This window comes from Microtus pennsylvanicus, chromosome 11 (genome assembly GCF_037038515.1).
Source record: "Microtus pennsylvanicus isolate mMicPen1 chromosome 11, mMicPen1.hap1, whole genome shotgun sequence".
Taxonomy (NCBI): Eukaryota; Metazoa; Chordata; class Mammalia; order Rodentia; family Cricetidae; genus Microtus; species Microtus pennsylvanicus.
Window position 1 is genome coordinate 84213634 of NC_134589.1, and position 22218 is coordinate 84235851.

Genomic DNA, 22218 nt, shown 5'->3' on the forward strand with positions numbered 1-22218 from the left:
ACAGACACAGACACAATATGGGTGCATCAAAATTATCAAGATACCTTTTTGCCGTGTGCACGAAACATCAATTTTGCATTTAGACTTTGGTCCCATTCCCTAACATAATTTATTATGTAATGCCAATAGACCAAAATTAAAAAGAAAGAATCACAGGCATTTAGAATGAGGTAGATTTACCCTCTAGCAGGCTTCTTGAGATTGTCTACTCCCCTCCCCTTTTATAAAGGGGAGAATGGAGGCTCAGAAGCACTGAGTTACTTGCCAAAGGCCATATGGTCTCTGCCAGTGGCAAAGCTAGAATGGAAGCTTTGCCTGGTGGCACCGCCATAGTCAGGTCCCTACCACTAGCTCTTACTACACATCTTGGTGTGTTTGTTTTTCTGTTTGTTTGACTGGTTTTTTATAAAGACTTATTTATTACCCATTAAGTGTTCTGCCTGCACAATAGAAGAGGGCACCAGATCTCATCGTAGGTGGTTGTGAGCCACCATGTGGTTGCTGGGAATTGAACTCAGGACCTCTGGAAGGCAGCCAGTGCTCTTAACCCCTGAGCCATCTCTCCAGCCCCCTTTAGCTTGTTTTTTTAATGGACCAAATGATGGAGCCATTTAACCCTGAACATCACAATGTCTTTGAATCACTCTCCTGTGTTCTCTGTGCTGGGAACTGAATCACGGAGATCGATTCCACAACATGGTGACGGGGCTAAGGGCTCTGCATATGTGGCTCAGGTTATCTCCATTCTACAGATAAGGATAGTCTGGCTCAGGCAGTAAGTGGCAGAGCCATCAATCAGACCCTAGAATACGTGATTCACAAGCCCATTGCTTCACTACTGAATGTAATCCCTGCCCAGAACCACCTAACCCTGAAGACACCTTCCCCTTGCATCACTGACACTTCAGGAGGCCAAGACTGTGAATTGCCACTGCTAGCTTCGGGAGGAAACATTGATTAACGAGACAGCTGTGGTCCAGTGATCACAAGGGCGTGCGTGGATAGCAAAGGTTAGTCCTGCTTGTGATTAGTGGCTAAGAGCCCTGAGCTGTCACTCCCAGCTTCTCATTGGTACAGTGAAGACCATTGAAAGATTTCTCAGAGAACCTGTTTGATGCAGTAAATTTGCAGTGCTGGTGAGTGTTGGCATCACATTGCATTGTCTTTTATTTGATTGACACGCCTGTAAAATAATTGTCCTAGGGTTACAATTGATAAGATGAAACTGCATTACCAAAAGCAAATTGGGGAGGAAAGGGTTTATTCTGCTTGTATTTCTACCTCTAGTCCTCCACTGATGGAAGTCAGACAGGAACTTAAACGGGGCAGGAACCTGGAGGCAGGAGCTGATGCAGAGGCCATGGAGGAGTAGTGCTTACTGGCTTGCTCCTCATGCCATCCTCAGCCTGCTTCCTTATAGAACCCAGGACCACCAGCAAGAGTGGCACGACTCTCAGTGGGTGGACCCTGGCTGGGCCCTCCCCCATCAATCACCAATTAAGAAAGGACCTACAGGCTTGCCTTCTGGAGGCAGTGTCTTTACTGAGGCTCCCTCCAGTCAGATGGTTCTAGCTTGTGTCAGGTTGACACACAATTAGCCAACACAGTAAAGACTAGAATTTTCCCACTTCACAGAAAAGTAGGTAGATGCCTAGGGAGGTAATCAGCTATCTCAGATCATGCAGTGATAAAGGAACAGCAAGAGTTCCACCTTAGGGGCCTGGAGAGATGGCTCAGCTGTTAAGAGCACTGACTCTTCTCCAGGGGTCCTGGGTTCAATTCTCAGCATTCATGTGGTGGCTTACAACCACCCGTATCTCCAGTAGCAGGGGCTTCAATGTCCTTCTCCGGAGTCTGAGGGCACTGCCAAGGAGCCACAACACTCACTGCTCCCCCCACCCCTCCCTACGCTGCAGAGCCTTGCCATGCTGAAGGATGGCTTCCGCACAGACAGAGGGTCTCATTCTGACCTGTGGTCCAGCAGCAGCTCCCTGGAAAGTTCCAGCTTCCCGATGCCAAAGCAGTTCCTGGACGTGAGCTCACAGACGGACATCTCTGGGAGTGTGAGTAGCCCAGGGTGGTATCTGCGTGGCTGCCCTAGCAGGGTAACTGCTTATCCTTCATCATCAGAGGAGCTGATCTGTGGCTGTTAACTCAGCCTGGTAGAGCTCAGTGAACCCCAAAAGTGGCCAAGAGCGTATGCCTGTAGGCCCTGCGTGCAATGTGCTTTTAACGGGTGAAGCGCCTTCCTCCCGTTTCTTTCATACTGTTTTGTAGCTCCATTCTGGATCTCTTTCCATCTGGAAAGCAGAGTGTATTTGTCTCATTATTCCCCACACAATGCTTACAGCTCTCAGACAGCTGCTGACCCTTGGTGCCAAGGTTCAGCCTGGTCCCAGCGTGGGTAGTGAAAATGCTGCTGCCAGTCATGAAAGTGGCCAAGTAGGACCAACCCACAGTGAGTGTGGTCTTCAGAGAGCCTTTGCTATCCTCTCTGGGAGCACAGAACACTGGGTGACCACCCCCTAGCCTCCGCTGGTGAAATGCTGTCCCCGACTGAGTTCTGTAACTTTTTCCCCTCTAATGAGGGGACACTCTGTCCAAGTGTGGTTCCGTGAGCCTGAAGTTTTGTTTTCGATAGGCAAGTGTAGAAACAGGCTATTCCCCTTTCCCTGTTCCAGCCATTCATCCAGCCACAGGCCCCCCACCCCCCGAGAGCCAGACTAGGTGTGCTTTCTGCTTTCTGGGTCTTTTTTCTGACTCTGCCTGGCTTCTGATCTCACTGTAGCCTCTCTGAGTTTTCGGCTGTGCCCAGGTTGGTTCTTATGTATTATCTGTTCCTACTCCTCTCACGTACAGTCTGCGCTTCTTATCCGCTTTGGCCCTGATTTATTTTTTTCCTGTAAGATGGCATGGGAGGAGGGGGGTTTTGTTCCTTTTCCCAAAGTACTTAAGTTTGAGACCATTCTTATGGCCCGAAGGAAGAAAAGTGTTTTTGTTTAGCTGTCTTCCTCCACAGTCCACACAGCCAGCTCAGTGACTGGAACTATTCTTGGCTCTGCCCACGAGGCTGTCAAGTCTCGCATGAGCTATGGAAACCTCGCTCAGCAGTGGCCTCGCTGCGGTAACCATGTAATCCCCATCTCTGTTCTTATCTTGTTCCTCTAGTTCGGCACCAGCAGCAACAACCAGTTGGCGGAGAAGGTCAGATTGCGCTTGCGGTACGAAGAGGCCAAGAGAAGGTAAGTCAGGGCCAGAGCTGGGGAAGGTCGTATTTGTAACTCCCATGGGTGGTGAGGGCCCTGTGGACACGATTCCTGCTTAATCTTCACATAGATTATAAAGGTAGGTGTGAGCATCCTTTCATGTTTGGGAGAGAAAATGACTGGCCCAGGACACTGTGCTAGACAGAGTTGAACTACATTTGAAACCAGGTCTGTTTAAATTACTAGGTCAGAGCCTAGTAATTTTTCTATTTACCTGGCTTGGATTCGATAGTCCATGCTTTCTGATGGTCTTGGAATCAGCTTGGTTTGAAGGAGCAGTAGATTTGTTTGATTTGGTTCAGCAACAGGAGAAAGAAGACTACGGGCATTTCTCACTTCACAAAGAACACGTTATTTGTGGTCATTTTTAGTGTTGTTATAACGGGGATTGAACCCAGGGCCCTGTGTGTGCCAAGCAGGTGCAACAACTGCATCTCCAGGTGTTTCTCTAGATATGTTGCTTGTTTGTTTTTAGACAAGGTTTCCCCATGTTATCCAGGCCGACTGACCCTGAACTGATCCATAGTTCAGGCTTTTTAAACTTTTGGGGGTCAGGGTGGGGTCCTGGGGATTGAATCCAGGGCCTTGTCCATGGTAGGCACTTATAGTCTACTAATGAGCCAGGACTCCCACCTGACTTCTTGTTATTATGCATTATGATGTGTGTGCAGGGACAGTGTAGGGATGCACACATGTTACTGTGCACACGTCCGAGGACAGCTTTGTGGAGTCTCTTCACTCCTTCCATACTAAGGTGGGTTCTGGGGACTGAATTCAGATCCCTGAGTGGCAATTGCCTCTACATGCTGAGCCATTTCACCAGCCCCACAGATGTCCTTGTGAATGAAAATGAACTTAATTATGAAATCAGTCTTAAAATCCGGAATTAGCACCTCCTGCTTCAATAGCTGGTGCTTTTCAGCAGCTCGGGCTCTGGGGATTCGGATGTTCCGTGGCTGCATGGACTCGTAAGCAGCTGGGTTTCGCCATTCCAATGATAGCATCATAAAGCCAGGGTTTCTACTGCATTTGTGGAAAAGCATAGGAAGATTGCGTATTGTACTAAAAAGAGTTGTGCACTGACAGGCTTATCCAGTTTTAAAAACTTCCAGCAGAGCTGAGGAGATGGCTTACTGGGTAAGGGCGCTTGCTAACGAGCCTAACAACCTGAGTTCAATCCCAGGGATCCATGCGGGAGAGAGAAGTGACTCCAGCAAGTTATCCTCTGACCTTCGTACACATGCGGCATGTGTCATAGCATGCAACCCCACACACCTGCATAAACAAACACACAAAATGCGGTAACTTAAGAAAATAAAAAGCCAGAGTGGTGGTGGTGCACATCATCAATTCCAGCACTCAGGAGGCAGAGGTGGATGGACTTAAAGGCCAACCTGATCTACAAAGGGAGTTCCAGGACAGGCTCCAAAGCTACACAGAGAGACCCTGTCTCAGGGAAGGAAGGAAGGAAGGAAGGAAGGAAGGAAGGAAGGAAGGAAGGAAGGAAGGAAGGAAGGAAGGAAGGAAGGAAGGAGTTCCTGTCTTGCTATCTATCTGTTAAAGGGGAGAAAAGTTTGACCCAGGATGTTCTGTGACTCTCCCAGGTGATATATACAGTATTTGATTGAACCCTGGATGTTTTGGCTTTGAGTTCATGGTATTCTTTCTACACGATGTACCAGCCTTCTTGGAAAGAACTAACTGGCCATTTTGGTGGTGACTAAACTTAGTGACATTCATCGTTTTCTAGACCAACTCTCCGGTCTGTGAAGCATCTCCATGGAGCCAGCTAGGATGTTGCCCAGCCTGAGGCTCTGCCCATTCCCACTGAGCAGCATAGCTCCTGGCAATAGCGTCAGAAATTGAGTAGAAACAAAAGGAATGAAAGAAAACGGAATTCAGCAGGCTAACCCACCCCTCCCCCAGCAAGGGGACTTTTGGCATTAGGCTCAGCTAGATCCAGGGTTCGGATGGTACAGCTTAACTTTCATTTCTTCTTCTCTGACCTGCATGTTGATTTGCCCTCTGCGTTGGCTTCATCCTCAGGCAGGCTTTCCTCATCGAAAGAGCAAGATGGATATCCAGCAGGTCTATTATGCTTACCTACCTCCAGGTTTCCAGCCTCCACAGAAAGACCACCGTTCTTTCCCAACAGATGGATCTTTTACTAGGGACTCTTGTTTGTCTGATTTGGGGTTGGTGTATAACTGTGTTCTCTGTTTTTGAGACAGGGTCTTGCTATGACTCCCAGGTTGGTCTCGATATCATTGTCCTCCCAAGCCGTGTTCCTAATCGGTTTGATAAATATTGGGTCTGAGAGAGAGTCACTGGTAGATTTGAATGGCCTGTCGTTGTTGCAGGGCCAGAGGATAAGGGAATGCCAGAAGATCCAGGCATGGGTCTTGTGCTCGTGCTGGGATGAGGATTGAGGTCAGCTCACCAAGTGACTTGAAGACCTATCATTTCCTCAGGAGAAGCTGGGCTAATAACAAGGAAGGAATTGGATGATGATCTGGTGGGAAGAGTTTTCTTTTGTGTGCACTGTTTCAGCTCCCCCTAGGGGCTTAGCAAGTCAGCATCAGTTGTGTATTTGTGCCTCCCATCCTTGACCTTCTGATGTCTTCCCACCTGTGGGAGGCAATGCCTATATCTTAGATAACCAGTCCTACAGAGACTGGAGGAGTGAACTGTGCCCCCCCCCCCGGGACTGAGACATTAAATGTCTCACTACCACCGAAAGCTGGATTTGAGAGAGAAGACAGCTCTTTATGGGATGGAGAAACAGAGCGCAGGTCTTAAAGAAGTGGAGAGACAGAGCAGTAGTTCATGGAGACCTCCCTTGGCTGGCTGGCGCCTCCAGGTTTTGTCCCCTGTGCATGCCTGAGAGGGGGACTAGTAGTTCATCTGATTCTCCAAAGGATGAACGACCTAAAGGTTAAAATACAGTGGCGTGGGAAAGCCACCCTGGAAAGTACACACAGGAAGACATCAGTCACTCCTCAGTGTCCTGCTTGTAGCTGAGTCCCACCAGCGCTCATCGTACCATTCTAGCCTTTGAGCACTGGGAGTCAGCAACCACAGGCGTATTCATCCATTGCTGTGTACATGAATACAAAATCAAATAATTCACTTAGAATTCCTGCTCACCAAGGCCAGCTGGCCTGGGTCTGAAAAAGCCTGGGATAAAACCAGACTCGCTGAACATAGTGGACAATGAGGACTACTGAGAACTCAAGATCAATGGCAATGGGTTTTTGATCCTACTGCACGTACTGGCTTTGTGGGAGCCTAGGCAGTTTGGATGCTCACCTTACTAGACCTGGATGGAGGTGGGTGGTCCTTGGACTTCCCACAGGGCAGGGAACCCTGATTGCTCTTTGGGCTGAGAAGGGAGGGGAACTTGATTGGGGGAGGGGGAGGGGAAATGGGAGGCGGTGGCGGGGAAGAGACAGAAATCTTTAATAAATAAATAAATTTTTTAAAAAAATTAAAAAAAAAAGAATTCCTGCTAGGACTCTTGGTTGGAGAAAGAGCTAGATGGATTTGTCTATATAGAACCTTGGCTACATATCACAAGGCATCTCAAATCCAACAGTATTTGGTAAAGAAAGTTTGGTCACATTTCACGTGAGCTGGAACGTCAAGTCCATAGGTCTGGGCTCACTACAAGGACTGGCCATGTGTGGTAATTTTTGATCTCAAGTGATCCATAGAGTGCCTGCCTGTCCAATGAGATCAGTGAGTCTTTTGTGTCTGCCCCTTAGCGATGCAGTAACACTAGGGCCCAAGACCCCAGAGCACTTTGCAGAGGCCAGATCCTAAAAGATAGTGGTGTGCTTGCTCTTGGGTGTTTATGACAATACTCTTTAAGTAGCATGGGAATAATTGCCATTGTCTGTAGAATGCCTGACAATATGTAGAGTTCTTGTTGCAAATTTTCCATGTGGTGCTCATGGGCTGTCTCTTTGGTTACCATCATTGTCCCCACCTTCCAGTTGAGGATTCTAGGTCTTAGAAAAGTGAAGATTCGGGGCTACTGGCTGCTTTCCTTAGGATTCAATAACTGCCTACAATTGACCAGGCTTTGTGCTAGAAGCTATGATACCAAAACGATTTTCCTTGTTGCTTCTGGGAATCGAACCCAAGGTCTTGTGTAGGTGAAAGCACAGAGGCCCCAAATGTTTCCAGCCCCTCAAATGATTTTTCCCCAAGAGATGATTCTTTCCATCATAAAACTCAAGGTCAGAACTCCTAACTCAGGTCTCTGAAGCTCAAGTTCATGACTGTTTTCACCATTACTGCACTCAGAACTGAGAGCACACAGGTAGCCACAGCCCAGTGGTTCCCCTTGCCGATGACTCAGCCCCGTTCATACACAGCACGCTGTGTACATCATCGCTGGTTTTCATGCCCACTCTGGAGGATGAGTTATTGCTTGTCTCATCTCCAAGGCTCAGGACATCTTCCCAGTGTTACATAACTAATATTAGTGGTCCAACCAGTGACGGCAGTAGCATAGAAACATTTATTGAGGGCTTACTATATGCCAAATACTGTGCTTTGAGTGTGTCTATGTGTGTGCATGCATGTGCCACCACCCTGGGAAGGAGATCTTATAATTCCCTTCAGAGATGTAAGCACCTCACCCAGGGTCCCAGAGCTCCTGGTAAGAAACTGTTGCCTGCCATGGTGTCCAACTCTACTGCACCGGCCCGGGAGCTGAGCAAAAAAGGAAACAGTAGCTGTCTGCTCTGAGGACATCCTGGATCCTGGTACTTCATGTCCTTAGAAGAACCACCCATCTTCCAGTTTCTGTAACGTCATTGTTCATCTATCATACTCACCTTCTCAATCCCCAGGATCGCCAACCTCAAAATCCAGCTGGCCAAACTTGACAGTGAGGCCTGGCCTGGGGTGCTAGACTCAGAGAGGGACCGACTCATCCTCATCAACGAGAAGGAGGAACTGCTGAAGGAGATGCGCTTCATCAGCCCCCGGAAGTGGACCCAGGGAGAGGTGGAACAGCTAGAGATGGCCCGGAGGCGACTGGAGAAGGACCTGCAGGCAGCCCGCGACACCCAGAGCAAGGCACTGACCGAGAGGTGGGTCTGGGCTGAGCAGATGGGGCCCAGGGGAAAAGGAAAACATGCCAATCTGGCCTGGCAGCCCTACAGGAGCCAGGAGTCAGGGTCATAGTGGGGATGCCTGAGTAGACTGGTGAGTGCTCTCATTTAGAGTTGTTAGCCTTCCGGAGTGGTACATCAGAAATGATGGCTTATGTTCCTGTGCACCAGGAGCCTGGTACTTCACACAGGAGGCTCTCAGGAGGGTGTCTGCTCCCTGAAGCAAGCCCCACAGCACCTGATCACCTGGGAGAGTGGCTTTCCAGTGTTGTAACGGTGACTCTCGGTCTCTTAGGTGACAGGAAATTCGCAGGTTTCACACAGTGAACATCTCTGCTTTACCAACTAGGCTTGTACCTGGTGTCGCTGGGGAAATGATTTCCCTTGCTTATTTCTGCTCCTAAACACATACACACCTTTGGATTCACTGTGTGGGATGTCTGGGGCAGGGGATATCCTCTGATGTTTCCTCTCTTCTGTTAGACAGTCAGCCCTTGGTACTCAAGGGTTCCTGATCCTGGAAATCAATCACAGATTGAAAATGTTTGAAAGTAGATTAAAAATTAATATAACAAAAAATACAAATATTTGATGCATTATCTTAACAACTAATTTGTAGTACTTGCACTGTATTGGGATGCACTGTATAGAGATGATTTAAAGCGTACAGGAGGGCAGGTGAGATGACTTAATAGGTAAAGGTGGTTGCCACCCAGCCTGACAACCTGAGTTTAATTCCAAAGACCTACATGAGGGAAGGAGAGGAAAAACTGTGCACAAGTGTACACACAGACACACATATACACACACACTAAAATAATAATAAATCATACAGGAGAACATGTATACAGACATGGTTTTAATTATAAGCAGTCTTAAACATCTGTATGCTTTGTTACTGATGGGGGTATTTGGTGTCGTAGCCAGAATATGCCATTATTTTTTTTTTTCTTCACGACCCACTGTACTGTTTTCAGCATGTCCCGAGGGGCCGATGTTTGAAGGCCAGTGGCCTAGGGGTTGCAGACTGAAATGCTTACGAGCTAAGCATGTGATGGAAATGCTTGAGGCACACCTAGCTGTAGACCCATCAGTCTGGGGGACTCTGACCCTGCTTGTCTGATGTGGGCACTGCCTCCTAGATCCAGCGAGCAGGCTCTAGGGCTCTGTGTGGCCCGTGGTCCTTATGTTTCTTTTTTTGTAGCACTTAGGGATGCAACCCAGGGCCTCACACATGCTAGGCAAGTGCTCTACTACTGAACTGTACACCACAGTGGAACTTCAAAGGGTTATCAGCTGGATTTTTAATTTTCAAATACTGACAATTAATGTAAACTGTAAAGACTATGAGCCAGCCTCATCTGTGACGTTGAGACCTGTTTCAGACTCTGTATTTCCTTTGGTGCTCCTTGCAACCCCTTCTCCCAAATTAGAAAATAGAAAATTATTGCTGAGCAGTGGTGGCACATGCCTTTAATCCCAGCACTCAGGAGGCAGAGGCGGGTGGATCTCTGTGAGTTTGAGGCCAGCCTGGTCTACAAGAGGTAGTTCCAGGACGGACTCCAAAGCAACACAGAGAAACTCTGTCTTGAAAAGCAAATCAAAAAACAATAGAGAATTGTGCTTAAAGGAGGTCTTCTAGTCCACAGACATTCACCCGTCCATCCAGTCACTCACTCAGTCATACCCGCCATCATTCACTCTGCAAAGGCTGTCCTGTAGCATGACATCTGTGTGTGGCAATCTGGAGCATTCAGAAGTTAAGAGGACTGTTATCTGAGGTCAAAGTGAGAAGCTGCTGTCGGTGAATCAGTGTATTGGCTCTGTTGCTGTAAGGAAGCAGTGTGACCAAGGCAACTTCGAGAAGAAGAGTTTATTTTGGCTTATGGTTCAAGAGGGTTGGAGTTGATCCTGGCAGGGGAGTGTGGCAGCAAGCAGCGGGGCAGCAGACTGGGGGGTCATATCTTAAACACAAGCAGAGAGTGGAGAGAGAGAGAGAGAGAGAGAGAGAGAGAGAGAGAGAGAGAGAGAGAGAGAGAGAGAGAGAGAGAGAGAGCAAACTACAAATGGGGCAAGGCCTGGAGCTCTCAAATCCTGTCCCCGGTGACATACTTCCTCTAGTGAGGCCATACCTCCTAAATGTCCCCAGATAGCTCTACCAGTTGGGAACCAAATGTCCAGATAGATGAACCTATGGAGGACATGCTCATACAAGCTGCCACAGTCACAAAGGGATTCCTCCATAGCAACCAGATCTGCTGGAAACAGGACCTCAGGCCTCCCGGTTTCTAGGATTGTGTGTATGTGTGTGTGAGACACAAAGCAGGATAGATTGAGCACACAGCGCGGAAGAGTGGAGCGTTTTTCTAATAACCTGCAAGTCTCTTCTGGCTTTTTTCATTCTGTCCGTAGCAGATTTGGAGCAACATCTCCCCGCCTACCACTGAAGGGGTGCAGAATTGAAGCTAGGGATTTTTTCGTTTTAATTTTTTTATATTAACATAGACAGTGCTTGTAAATATTTACAAAGCAGGATGCCATTTCAGCATATGTCCACCTTGAATAATGACGACACCAGGATAATTGGCGTTCCCGTTGTCAACATTTCTCGTTGCTGTTTTCGGAGCTTTCAGAATCTTCTTGCTGTTTTGAAATGACCTGTCCTCTGCCACTATGTGACCGCAGCGCAGAGCCCCAGAACTAATTTCTCCCATGAGAGTGTATTCCGGAACTCATTATCCGACCCCCCTCTAGCCTTCCCAGTGACCATGGTTCTTCTCTGCTCCTAGGAGATTGATTTCTGTGGCTTCTAAAATGAGAAACATGCAGTGTTTATCTGTACCCGGTTTATTTCATTTAACAAGACGTCTTCCAGATCCATCTATCTTACTCCAAATGACAGTATTTCATTCTTTTTTTATGATTTAATAATATTTGTACAAGCAGATACACACCCACACACACAGCCACACTGTGATTTTCAAATGTGTGTAATTGCTCTGGAATAAGCGAGGGGATTCGTTTTGCCAGCAACGCCAGGCGTACGTCTAGTTTGTAAAGCAGAGGAACATGCATGCACCTCATGGGGAGCAGTCTGGGAAGTCCGGGCACCTGTGTGTATCTGTATGTATTCTGCATATACACGCCCGTAGCCCTTCATCTCTAAAACACCTATCTCGCAGCAGCATCCTAGCAACTGAGTAAGCTCTGTTTTCACTAGCATCTGATCCTCGTCCAGGCCCAGCCCTGACCCTGGGGGCTAAGGATCCCTTGATTGCGAACTGGACCAATCTTTCCAACCAAGCAGATTCTCAGAACTACTGAGACATCCAAAGTCTATCACCTTCCTTTCTATCCTCTGCTGGCAGGAATGGCTGGCCAGCTTTGACCCTTCAGCAATTTTACTATAAGGAGAACACCAAACCTTAAATAGCTGGTGTTTTATAGCATACACCGGCACTTGCCTGAAGGCACCATGCTGGTTTTCCTGGAACCATACCCTGTGATGATAAGGATTCTGTCGTATGCCCTGTGCCTTTTGTGTTTATTGAAAGTATAAATGGATGGGAGGCCCGGGCAGGGGCTTACTGGACCTTTGTGCCAATGCCTGGACTTTCGCCTGGGACTAGACCCAGTGACTGTCCCTGGGAGCTGTTGGTCATCCATCATCTTCTCTGCCAGAAGCTGGAGAGGACACTGATCACAGCCCTACTTGAATCTTGCTGGGTCAAAAGAGATACCTTATATCTGTTAACCCTCGCTAAGCTATTGACCAATATGAGGTCATTTGCCTCACAGAGAAAAAAAGAAGGCAAAGGCACCAAGTACCGGAAGTCTACTGAGCAGGCATTTTGAATCAGATTGTGAACAGAGATTTTCATTGCCGTGAAAGTTTTCGTTTCCTAAAGTTAGAACTAGAAGATCCTTCAGGTACCCCGAAGGTGCACTGGTCATGGGCCAGACCCTATCTTTTGTCTAGTAACTTGAGAACATGCTTTACAGATGAGGAAATTAAGACTCACTTGACATCACCCAGTGACAGAGCTGGGTCCAGGCTTGCAGTACAAGCACCTACTCCATTTAGGCAGCTGCCCGCTCAGAAGGCCTTTCAATATTGCTTTCAACCCCATCTGTCGAAGGTCCAGGAGCTCCAGTGGAACAGTGAATCCACACAGCCAGTCTAGGGAATCAAGACTCTCCACTCCTCCGCTGATCGGGCCACAACTAGGGTTCTGGGGGACAAGGTCCCTGGGTTCATGCAGCAGTCAGGAAGGCAGTGGGCACAGGGCAAGATGCCTCTTGTGCCCTAAGAGGGTTCTGAAGAGAGAAGCCAAGGGAATGGCAGGGAAAGTGCTGATGGATCTCAGTCCACTTGATTCTGATCCCTGTTGTCCGTATTCAGTGCTGGGCCTCTAGCTTCCTGCTTTCTTTTTCTGTAAGTCTCTCCCTCCTCTCTCCCCCTCTGTGTCCCTTTTTCTCTGTTCTCTTCCCTTTAGTGCCCCCAGTGCCCTTTTTGCATTCCTCCCCTCCCGCCTTTTCTTTCTTCTTCAGGTCTGTCTTCACATTCTTTGCATTCCCTGTGATTCACTCTCTCTGTGAACCATGCATCAGCCGGTGTGCGGTCACACAGGATGCTTGTTAGATCATGGGCACCACAGCCCCACCCCGGGGACCAGTTCTTCAGGCCTGAGATGCAGCCCAGGCGATTGCATTTTTAACCAGCACCCCAGGCGCCTAGCTACAGCTTGTGGTCATTCAGGCCCCACCCCCTGGATCTTCTGCCTGTTTCCACCATTGATGTATTCACGGCCTCCCAGCATGTGCACATCACTCACGTGCCATCTGGCCTGCTAAGCCTGCTGCCGCTGGGAGGGGACCGCAGCACCTGCGTGTTACTGTCTGTGGCTGTCCTTGCCTGCTCAGGAAGTCAAGTCAGCCTGAGGACAGTTCCTTCACTGTCCTGCTCAGGCTCCAGTGGGGACCTGCATTTGCTCCCAGCATACTCAGGCTTGCACTGTAGAAACCGCAAGCTCCACTTCTTGACCCCAGACGTATCCTCCTTTGTGAGCTTTGCTCTTAGAGGGACGGAATATTGCACAGCCTCATCCATTCTCTTGAGAAATCTGGGTTTTGTTCATTAAAGGCCCCATCTGCCAGCCTCTTCTCTGTCCCCATCAGACCAGGCAAGAATCTGGGAGGAAAGCTCTGGAGATTTAGTTGGCCAAGACTCATGCCAAGGCCAGCCAGCCTACCGTTGGCTTACTGTTCTGTCTTGTCGGTGATTTCACAGGTTCTCTTGCCCAGGAGCAAGCACAGCTTCTGCACGCTTGTGTCAAGGGCCACCTCCGGTCTCATGAGCTAGAGGCCTGACTGTTGTGGTAGAGAGATGGCCTGGCTTGGTTTGATTTTGTGTGAAACTAGCCCTTATCCTCAGGCACCAGGTGGGGCTGACTGAGCTCTTGGTGCCTTCCTGCGACCAGAGAGCAAGGGCCAGTCAAGCTCCTTCTCCAGCAGAGTGGCAGGGAGCAGGAGTGAGTCGCCTTGACATGGAAATTTATCATCCAGACCCCACACTAGAGTGAATGAACTCAGCCGTTTCACCCGGAAAAGAGTGCCCCCCTTCCTCCCTACCTCCTGTCTACAGAGTCACTTCGATTTCCCTATTAGTAGGGGATAGCAGACTGTAAGAAATAATCCCAGATCTTGTGGATAAACACTCTTGAGGTTTGATTCTTACCCATATAATATCTTAATATTCCCAGTAACTGCCAGCCTCCCTTGTCACTGAAGAGCCCGCAGCCTTTCTGCCTCTCCTTTAAGGCCACAAGGATCTGAGGAAGACACTTCCCTTAAACACTTCAGGCTGATACTTGTGCCATCTGCCCAGATCCCGTTGTCTAGAAGTTGTTCGTGCGTCTCAGCCAGTTGTAAGAGAGCCTGGGAAAGTGATCTAACGTTGAGCCTGGGAACCCAGGACACAGGCAAGAGTGGGTGCCAGAAATCTGGCCACAAAGCCATTTGCTCAAAGTCTAAATTAGGGATCCCGTCCTCTGCTCTTTTCAATTCTTCTGGACCTTGCCACACCCTCCTCTAATTAGATGACCGTTGTCCTCCACCCTCCGTGCTCTGTAAGAATGGCAGCGAGTTCTCTTTCCCAGGGACAGCATCTAGTGTAACCTGGGCACTCAACAAATCGTGGATGATGGAAAGAAGAAGGGAGGGCAGAAGAGGAGAGAGCAGTTGAAAGAGAGGAAGGGAAGAGAGAGATGGAAGGAAGAGAGGGAGGGAATGGCACTTTGGTGGAATCCTAATTCCCCCACTACATCCATAGTTTTGAGTAAACTATGTAACCAAGAGCCTCAATTTCCTCATCTGTAAAATGGTTAAAGACCAATCTTCATGCGCACATATCATAAAACAAATCAGTGCAATGTCTTTAGGTTCCTAGTGCAGTCCGTAAGGTATGGCAGGTAGCAACACGATTCCGACAGAATTTGCGTATGAATTGACTGTATGTCTTCACAACACCCTAGTGAGATGTTTTTACAGTCGTCCCTGTGCACGTGTCTCTCGGTTGTCATGTCCATCTGTCAGGGCACAGACCTCATTTTCTTTTTCGGAGATCCAGAGGGGACCTGGAGCACGGCATCCCTTTGGGGCGTCATCGTCATGCCTTCTCTTCCTTCAGGTTAAAGTTAAACAGCAAGAGGAACCAGCTGGTGAGAGAACTGGAGGAAGCCACTCGGCAGGTCGCCTCTCTGCACTCGCAGCTGAAAAGGTGAGTGGTGGGTGGTGACTGTCCCCATAGGGATGGCCGGGAGGTGGCCCAGCTCCATGATGCCCTTCATGATCCCCCTTAACTATGAGACGCAGAGAAGGAGGTTATTCTAGCAGATAGGTGCTTGGCCAGGATGGCTGGCTGTTGTCCTTCATCCCTTGGGACTATACACACAGAGATGGCCCCAGGAAGATGCCCATGTGTGTGAAAGCCTGTCACTTCCGCCTGCCAGCCCACTTTTTCAGCATATAGTAGGCTTCCATAATCTCAGGCCTTAAGGGCTGAAGTATATTACTGGATCCTCATAGTAGCTTTTTGTTAAGTTTCTCTCCCTCCCCAGCAAAAGTGGTTTCTTTCTGTTTTTATCAATAGATACTGCTTTTCAGTTGACATTTAGGATGTGAGGTCTCCTTTTAAGTTAAATATTTGAACATATTAAAAAAAGTGAGTTGGGACTGGGCATGGTGTCCCGCGCCTTTAATCCCAGACTTGGGAGGTACGGCCTTTGGATTTCTGAGGCCAGCCTGGTCTACATAGCAAATTTTAGGCCTGCCAGAGCTACACAGTGAGACCCCATCTCAATCAACCAATAAATAAAAGGAAATAAAGAAGCAAAAATACTTCAATAAAGTTTCAATGTGAGCAATAGGAAAGAGGGGTAGAAGGAAACTGTCGAAGTCACGTGTGTGACTTCCGACTATCATCCCAGCACTCAGAGCTGCAAACGAGGGCATCAAAAGTTTGCAGCCAGCCTGACCTACAAAGCAAGAGTCTGAACTTGGGCCCACAGCCCAGCTCTGCTACTTTGGGTACATGACTTTCTCAGGATCTCTTATTTTCTCCTGAGTGGAATCAGGTACATGGCCCAGCTTACGCTGTCAAGTAGGCTAGGAAGACAGATGCGTACCCAGTACCCTTAGCGTTTCTCAGACCTGGTGGAGTTCCCTGAAGCCGACTCACTGCATCACCGTCTCTCTCTTCCTCTCCCTGCCCCTAGCCTCTCAAGTAGCATGCAGTCCCTGTCTTCAGGCAGCAGCCCTGGGTCACTTACATCCAGCCGGGGCTCCCTGGCTGCCTCCAGCCTGGACTCCTCCACCTCAGCCAGCTTCACTGACCTCTATTATGACCCGTTCGAGCAGCTCGACCCGGAACTCCAGAGCAAGGTGGAACTGCTGTTCTTGGAGGGCAGCACAGGCTTCCGGCCCTCGGGCTGCATCACCACCATCCACGAGGATGAGGTGGCCAAGACACAGAAGGCAGAGGGAGGCAGCCGCCTGCAGGCCTTACGCTCCCTGTCTGGCACTCCAAAGTCCATGACTTCCCTGTCACCACGCTCCTCTCTCTCCTCCCCATCCCCTCCCTGCTCCCCTCTCATCGCTGATCCCCTCCTGGCTGGAGATGCCTTTCTGACCCCGCTGGAGTTTGAAGATGCAGAGCTGAGTACGGCTCTCTGTGAGCTGAGCCTCGGCAGCAGCACCAGGGAAAGATACCAGCTAGAGGAACCAGGACCTGAGGGCAAGCCACTGGGCCAAGGTACGGAGCGGGGGGGGAGGGGGGGGCTTATTTGGAACCAGGAGGCAGGGGGTTCCTGTGATAATTCCTGACTACTGTCGATGGCTGGGTCTTTATGTGACTGTTTATTTATTCAGTAGATACTTACAAATGCAGAATGTGCTAGGTCCTGGGCTAGGGTTTTGCTTTGTTTTGGCAGATTTCATTCAATAGCTATTTAGCACCTACAAACATGAATCTCAGATCCTGGGCTAATTGAATATACTTGGATTAATTCAGCTAAGCTTTCCACAGACATGTCATATGGCAAACTTAGTTGCAAAGGACCCGTGTAGATGACAGACACCACTCTTAAGAAGCCCAGGTTCATCTGGAGCCACGTGCACCAGACAAAAGCATGTGAAGTAAACCCAGCAGGGCATGTGGGAAAGCCTTTGGGTGGGGGTGAGGTGGCTGGTTCAGAATGGATAGAGGCTTAAACGATGAGAAGGGCTTGGTTGGGGGCCAGGGTGTAAGAAGGTGTGGTAGCATTCAACTCTAATCCCAGAATTTAAGAGGAAGGGGTGTGAGGATTAGGAGCACAAAGTCATCCTCTACTATGTGGCCTCTTCAGTTGGAAGCTTTGAAATCATATCTCAAAATACAAAAGCAACGGGTAGAGGTGCTGGCTGCACAAGCTTGACAGCCTGAGTTCAATACCCGGAACCCACGGTAAAAGGAGCGCTGACTGCCAAAAGTTGTCCTCTGACCTCCGTCTGTGCCCCCATGCACATAAATGCACACAATGATAATAAATTTAATTTAAAAGGAGGGGGGAGAAAAAGGAAGGGAGTGAGTAAAATCTCTGGGGCCACAGCAGTGCTCATAACTTGGGACCGAGAAAAGCTATGGTCAGTGGCAGCGTCCTGATCACACAGGACCTGGTAGTGGGATGTGGATTGTATACTAATTATAGCAAGGACCTTGGGAACCCTGGGAATGGCTTGCATTTCTTCATGAAATCAAAGAGAACATTCTGATTAGGAGTCAGATGGGAATCTTCAGATTGGATGCTGCTGGTGAAATTGATGGCCTAGGTTTAGAGAGAAGGAAAACCGTAGCCGCTGCCACAGAATGAACTAAAGTTCTCTTATCAGAGATTGAGATGTGAGGGAGGGAGGGAGGAAGGGAGGGAGGGAGGGAGGGAGGGAGGGAGGGAGGGAGGGAGGGAGGGAGGGAGGGAGGGAGGGAGAAAGAGAGAGAGAGGAGGGAGGAAAATGGGTTGTTTCTTCTCTGCCCATTTCATAGATGAGGAAGCTGAGGTTCAAAGAGGTAACATCTGTTGGCCAGGGTTGTCCTCGCAGCAAATGAGGAAGCGAGGTCTTTCTGATCTCAGAGCCCAATCCCTGGATGGGCTCAGTGTCCCACAGATGTGTGACTCTCTTGGTACTTGCCCCACCTGGACATGACGCAGCAGAGTGCCCAGTAAGCTCATCTGCGGGCCCCACCTTGCACCCACAGTATTGGCCTTTGTGCTTGGGTCGAGGCATACAAGGCTCACTCAGGAGCATGTGTCTATCCATTTAAGCCTCATCCCTCGGCGAAGCGTGCATTGTCTTTTTTAGAATGGGCAGTGGCGTGGCTGCTGTGCCTGGAGCTGCCAGTCTGTGCATAGGAGTCAGTAGCGGGGGAGTGAGGTTTCGCAGTTAACTGAAGGCTCCTGGTGTCAGCCATTTCTTTAAAGAGGGACTGAGAGATCCCTGGGGTTCCCTCATCAGGAAGGGAATCTCGCTGAGTTCTCTCGAACAAAAATAAAAACAAGCCTCCTATTGCAGGTGGCAAGCCTCAGCAAATTGATCCCCAGGGAGAAGGGGGTGTGGGTAAAAGCTCTTCCTTGGCTTAAGAAGTCTTTGTTCAGGATGCAGGGCCACATCAGGACATTCAGACTCCAACCTGGTCCTGGAAAGAGACCCTTCCCATCCCCCTCCCAAACAGTGGTCTCCGGTCCGGACTCCTGGGCTAGAGACAGCTAGGTGACAACCTGTTTCTTTCACGCCATCTCCAGCAACCTTGCCCTGCTGTGAGCTGTGCCAGGCAGGGCTCAGCCACTAAGCAGGTTATGCGATTAGTGCTGCCGTTCAGTCAGCAGACAAATTAATCTCCTTAAGTGGTTTAGCGGAGAGCAGAGAGCAGGGGCTGAAGGTGGGAAGTCTCCCCCAGGGCTCAGCAGGTGTGGCACAAGGCTGGGAAAGCTTTTTTCCTGCATCTCCAGCACCAGATGCGTCCCAGGCTCTCCTCACCAAAATGGCTTGTTTCCCCAGCCTGCTAAAACCCCAATCTCAGTGCACCACTATACATCCAGCCCCTGGGGCGTCTCCGTCTATCCCAGGGCCAGGCTTGCACTGGTGCTTAGGAGCATTTGGCTGTAGGGTGAAATACCTGGAGCTAGCCTTCATGGACAATTTCTTCCCATCTGTAGCTCAGGGCCTGGCAGTGGGTCCTGTGCGCCATTATTTGGGCCTGGAGGAAATGTGGACCATATACAAAGAGCCCAGTTATGACCCCAGCCAGAGACTTCTGCTAAGGGGAGAGAGGGGGAGAGAAGGAGGAGCTGGCTGTGGATGCATCCTCCCTTGCTTTCCTTTAATAGGCAAAGGGCTGTTAATTTGTCCTGGGTCTGTAGGGAAGACCTATAAAACAATACCTCTCTGCTCAGGATGACTCTGTCTTGTAATCCCAGCACTGAGAAGGTTTGGGCGGAAAGATCAGGAGTTTGAAGCTAGCCTTGGATACATCCTAAAATCCAGTCTTAAAAACCCACACCTGTCAGGTCTGGAGAGCTAGTCAAGTGTTTGCTTCACAAACATGGGGGCCTGAGTTAAACCCCCAGAATTCATGTTTAAAAGGTGATAAGAAGCCAGTATTGGTAGTGTGTGCTTATAATCCTGGCACTAGAAGCAGAAATGGGGATCCCTGGGGCTTACTAGCCAGCTACTCCATCCTAATGGTGAGCCTTGGACAGGGAGACCCTGTCTCAAAGAAACAAGGGGTGTGGCTCCTGAGCAATAGCACTTGAGTTGACCTCTGGACTGAACATGTATGTAGACATCACACAAGCACCTATACACTTGTGTGTGCACGCATGCACGCCCCCCCCCCACACACACCCTAAACCTCATACAGAGGAACTGAAGTCTCCATTACTATGGACATTCCCACATTCAGTCCCCCCAGAAGCCTATAAATTAGGTGGAACCTGGGACTTACTGGGGTTCAGTCAGTGTCCTGTGGTCATAAAGCAGCCTATGGTAGAACCGTGTTTAAAACCAGGCAGTTTTATATCTTACGTGAATGAGTGTTTAGCCTGCTTGTACTTATATGCACCACATTTGTGCCCATACCTTTGAAAGTCAGAAGAGGGAGGCAGATCCCCTGGATGTGTGTGTGTGTGTGTGTGTGTGTGTGTGTGTGTGTGTGTGTGTGGTGTGTGGTGTGTGTGTGTGTGTGTGTGTGTGTGTGTGTGTGTGTGTGTGTGTGGAGAGAGAGAGAGAGAGAGAGAGAGAGAGGGAGGATGTATTAGAATGACTTACATGCTGTGGTCCAACTAATCCAATATGGCTGCCTATGACCAGTGGTTCCTAAAATCCAGCAGTTGTTCACTCCACGAATCTGGATGTCTCAGCTGGTCTTCAGTATTCCCCAAAATGACAAATAAGTAGGCTCTAATGCCAGGCATGGGGAATGAACTTGCCACAAAAAGCAAAAACAAACAGGCAAAGAAAGAGCAAGTTTCCTTCTCCCGTGTCCTTATATAGGCTTCCCGCAGAAGGTATGGCCCAGATTAAAGGTGGATCTGTCCACCCCAAAGATCTGGATTTAAAATGGATCCTTCATGTCAAATAATTTAATTAAGGTAAAAAGTCCCTCATATATGTGCCCAGCTATTTGAGTTTTAGTTAATTCCAGATGTGGTCAAGTTGACAAGCAAGAACAGCCATCACAGCCATGAAATCACATATGACCCCTTCCCTTGTCCCAAGTCAAGAAGGACCTTACTAGAGTGTTCAGAGGTGTATTCGAGTTCACTGGAGAGCGGGTCAAAATTGTGTGATTTCGGAACTTGACTTTCTTTCTTCTTCCCCTTCTCTCAAACAGCTGCAGGTGTGACCCCGGGGTGTGGCCTGAAAGTGGCCTGTGTATCGGCTGCAGTGTCTGATGAGTCTGTGGCTGGGGACAGTGGTGTGTACGAGCCTTCTGCGCAGAGGTGGGTCCCTGGCTGTTGTTCCATTCCTGGGGAGCGTGGGAGCCTCCAAAGGATGTGGTGGAGCTGCAGAAGGGCGTTTCCGGTCATCTAGCCTTTCCCCAGGCAGCCCTCTTTGGAGCCACACCCAACACGCAGGCAGCAGAGATGCAGGTGGTATCCAAGGCTAGGGGCAAATGTGGGTTCTGGGTTGACAGCTGTAAAGTGTGTGCTAGGGAAAGAGATGCTAGCTAAAGAAAGGAAGTATATTCTGGAGAAGGATCCTAAGCCCCTGGGAAAATGAGGATCCAGGGACACACTGAGCACATAGCCAGCAGTCTAGTCTCACAGCAGGGACCCTGAGTCCAGAAAAGGCTTTTGTTTGTGGGTATCTATGGGGACACTAACCCCTTCCCCTGGTGTCTTATAATAGACTGGGCACTTCTGAAGTTGCTACATTCGACAGTGAAGAATCAGAAGCCATGGGAGCCACCCGGGTTCAAATTGCCCTGAAGTAAGTGATGGGGGGGGGGACAAGGACAGAAGAAGGGTTTATATAGGGCCTCTTCATTGACAATATTGTACCTTCATGGCTATCCACGGAAGAAGCAGGACCCACCAGCCTTAGTGGGTTCCTGAGTACTGGTCCCTTCACCATAGATGAGGAATGCCAAGCTTCTTGTGACTGGTACAGATGTGGACAGAGGCTGAGCACACAGACTTTGTGCTTGCTGAGTATCTGCTCTTATGGTGGCTGCCTTTGCATCCCCATCCTGGTACCAACGATCCTAGCTCAGGGTTGTTGACCCTGGAGAGCACAGCACAGCTCTGACTGACACATGCACTGCTGTTGCTGCTGCCTTCTCTTCCTGGGGAATGACTTCCATGTCTTCTTATGCAAAAATGTTAATAACAGATAATTTCATACCCCAGTTTACATTGGGTATAAAAGCCACGGAAAAATAAAAGCAGGTGATTTCAGGATCTGAGTAATCCATGAAACTCCCTCCCGATACTGTCTTGTGGTTTCTGTCTTCAGTTCCCACGCCCCTACACTGGTAAGAGGTGATTTTGTTGAGGCTGGTCCTCAATACTTCTGGTAACTCTTTAAAATTGAAATGAATGGGCCAGTTGGATGGCTTACCCAGTGAAGATACTTACCGTGAAAGTCTGAGTTCAGTCCCCAGAACCAGGCACGGCAGTGCACATCTTTAATCCCAGCACTGAGGAGTCAGAGGCAGGTGGATCTCTCTGAGTTGGAGACCAGCCTGGTCTACATAGCAAGTTCCAGGCTATGTTTCAATAACAAACAAACAAACA

The 22218-nt window shown here is 49.0% G+C and overlaps 1 protein-coding gene across 1 annotated transcript in view; it reads left to right on the forward strand.

The window, feature by feature from the left end:
- Positions 1–22218, forward strand: part of Wwc1 (WW and C2 domain containing 1) — a 154085-nt gene that overhangs the window by 105326 nt on the left and 26541 nt on the right. Inside the window, exons 7-13 of the mRNA XM_075941329.1 lie at positions 1917–2063; positions 3169–3242; positions 8126–8368; positions 15078–15167; positions 16165–16700; positions 20814–20922; positions 21332–21412. Coding sequence (XP_075797444.1) covers positions 1917–2063; positions 3169–3242; positions 8126–8368; positions 15078–15167; positions 16165–16700; positions 20814–20922; positions 21332–21412 — 1280 coding nt within the window. The remainder of the gene's footprint in view (positions 1–1916; positions 2064–3168; positions 3243–8125; positions 8369–15077; positions 15168–16164; positions 16701–20813; positions 20923–21331; positions 21413–22218) is intronic.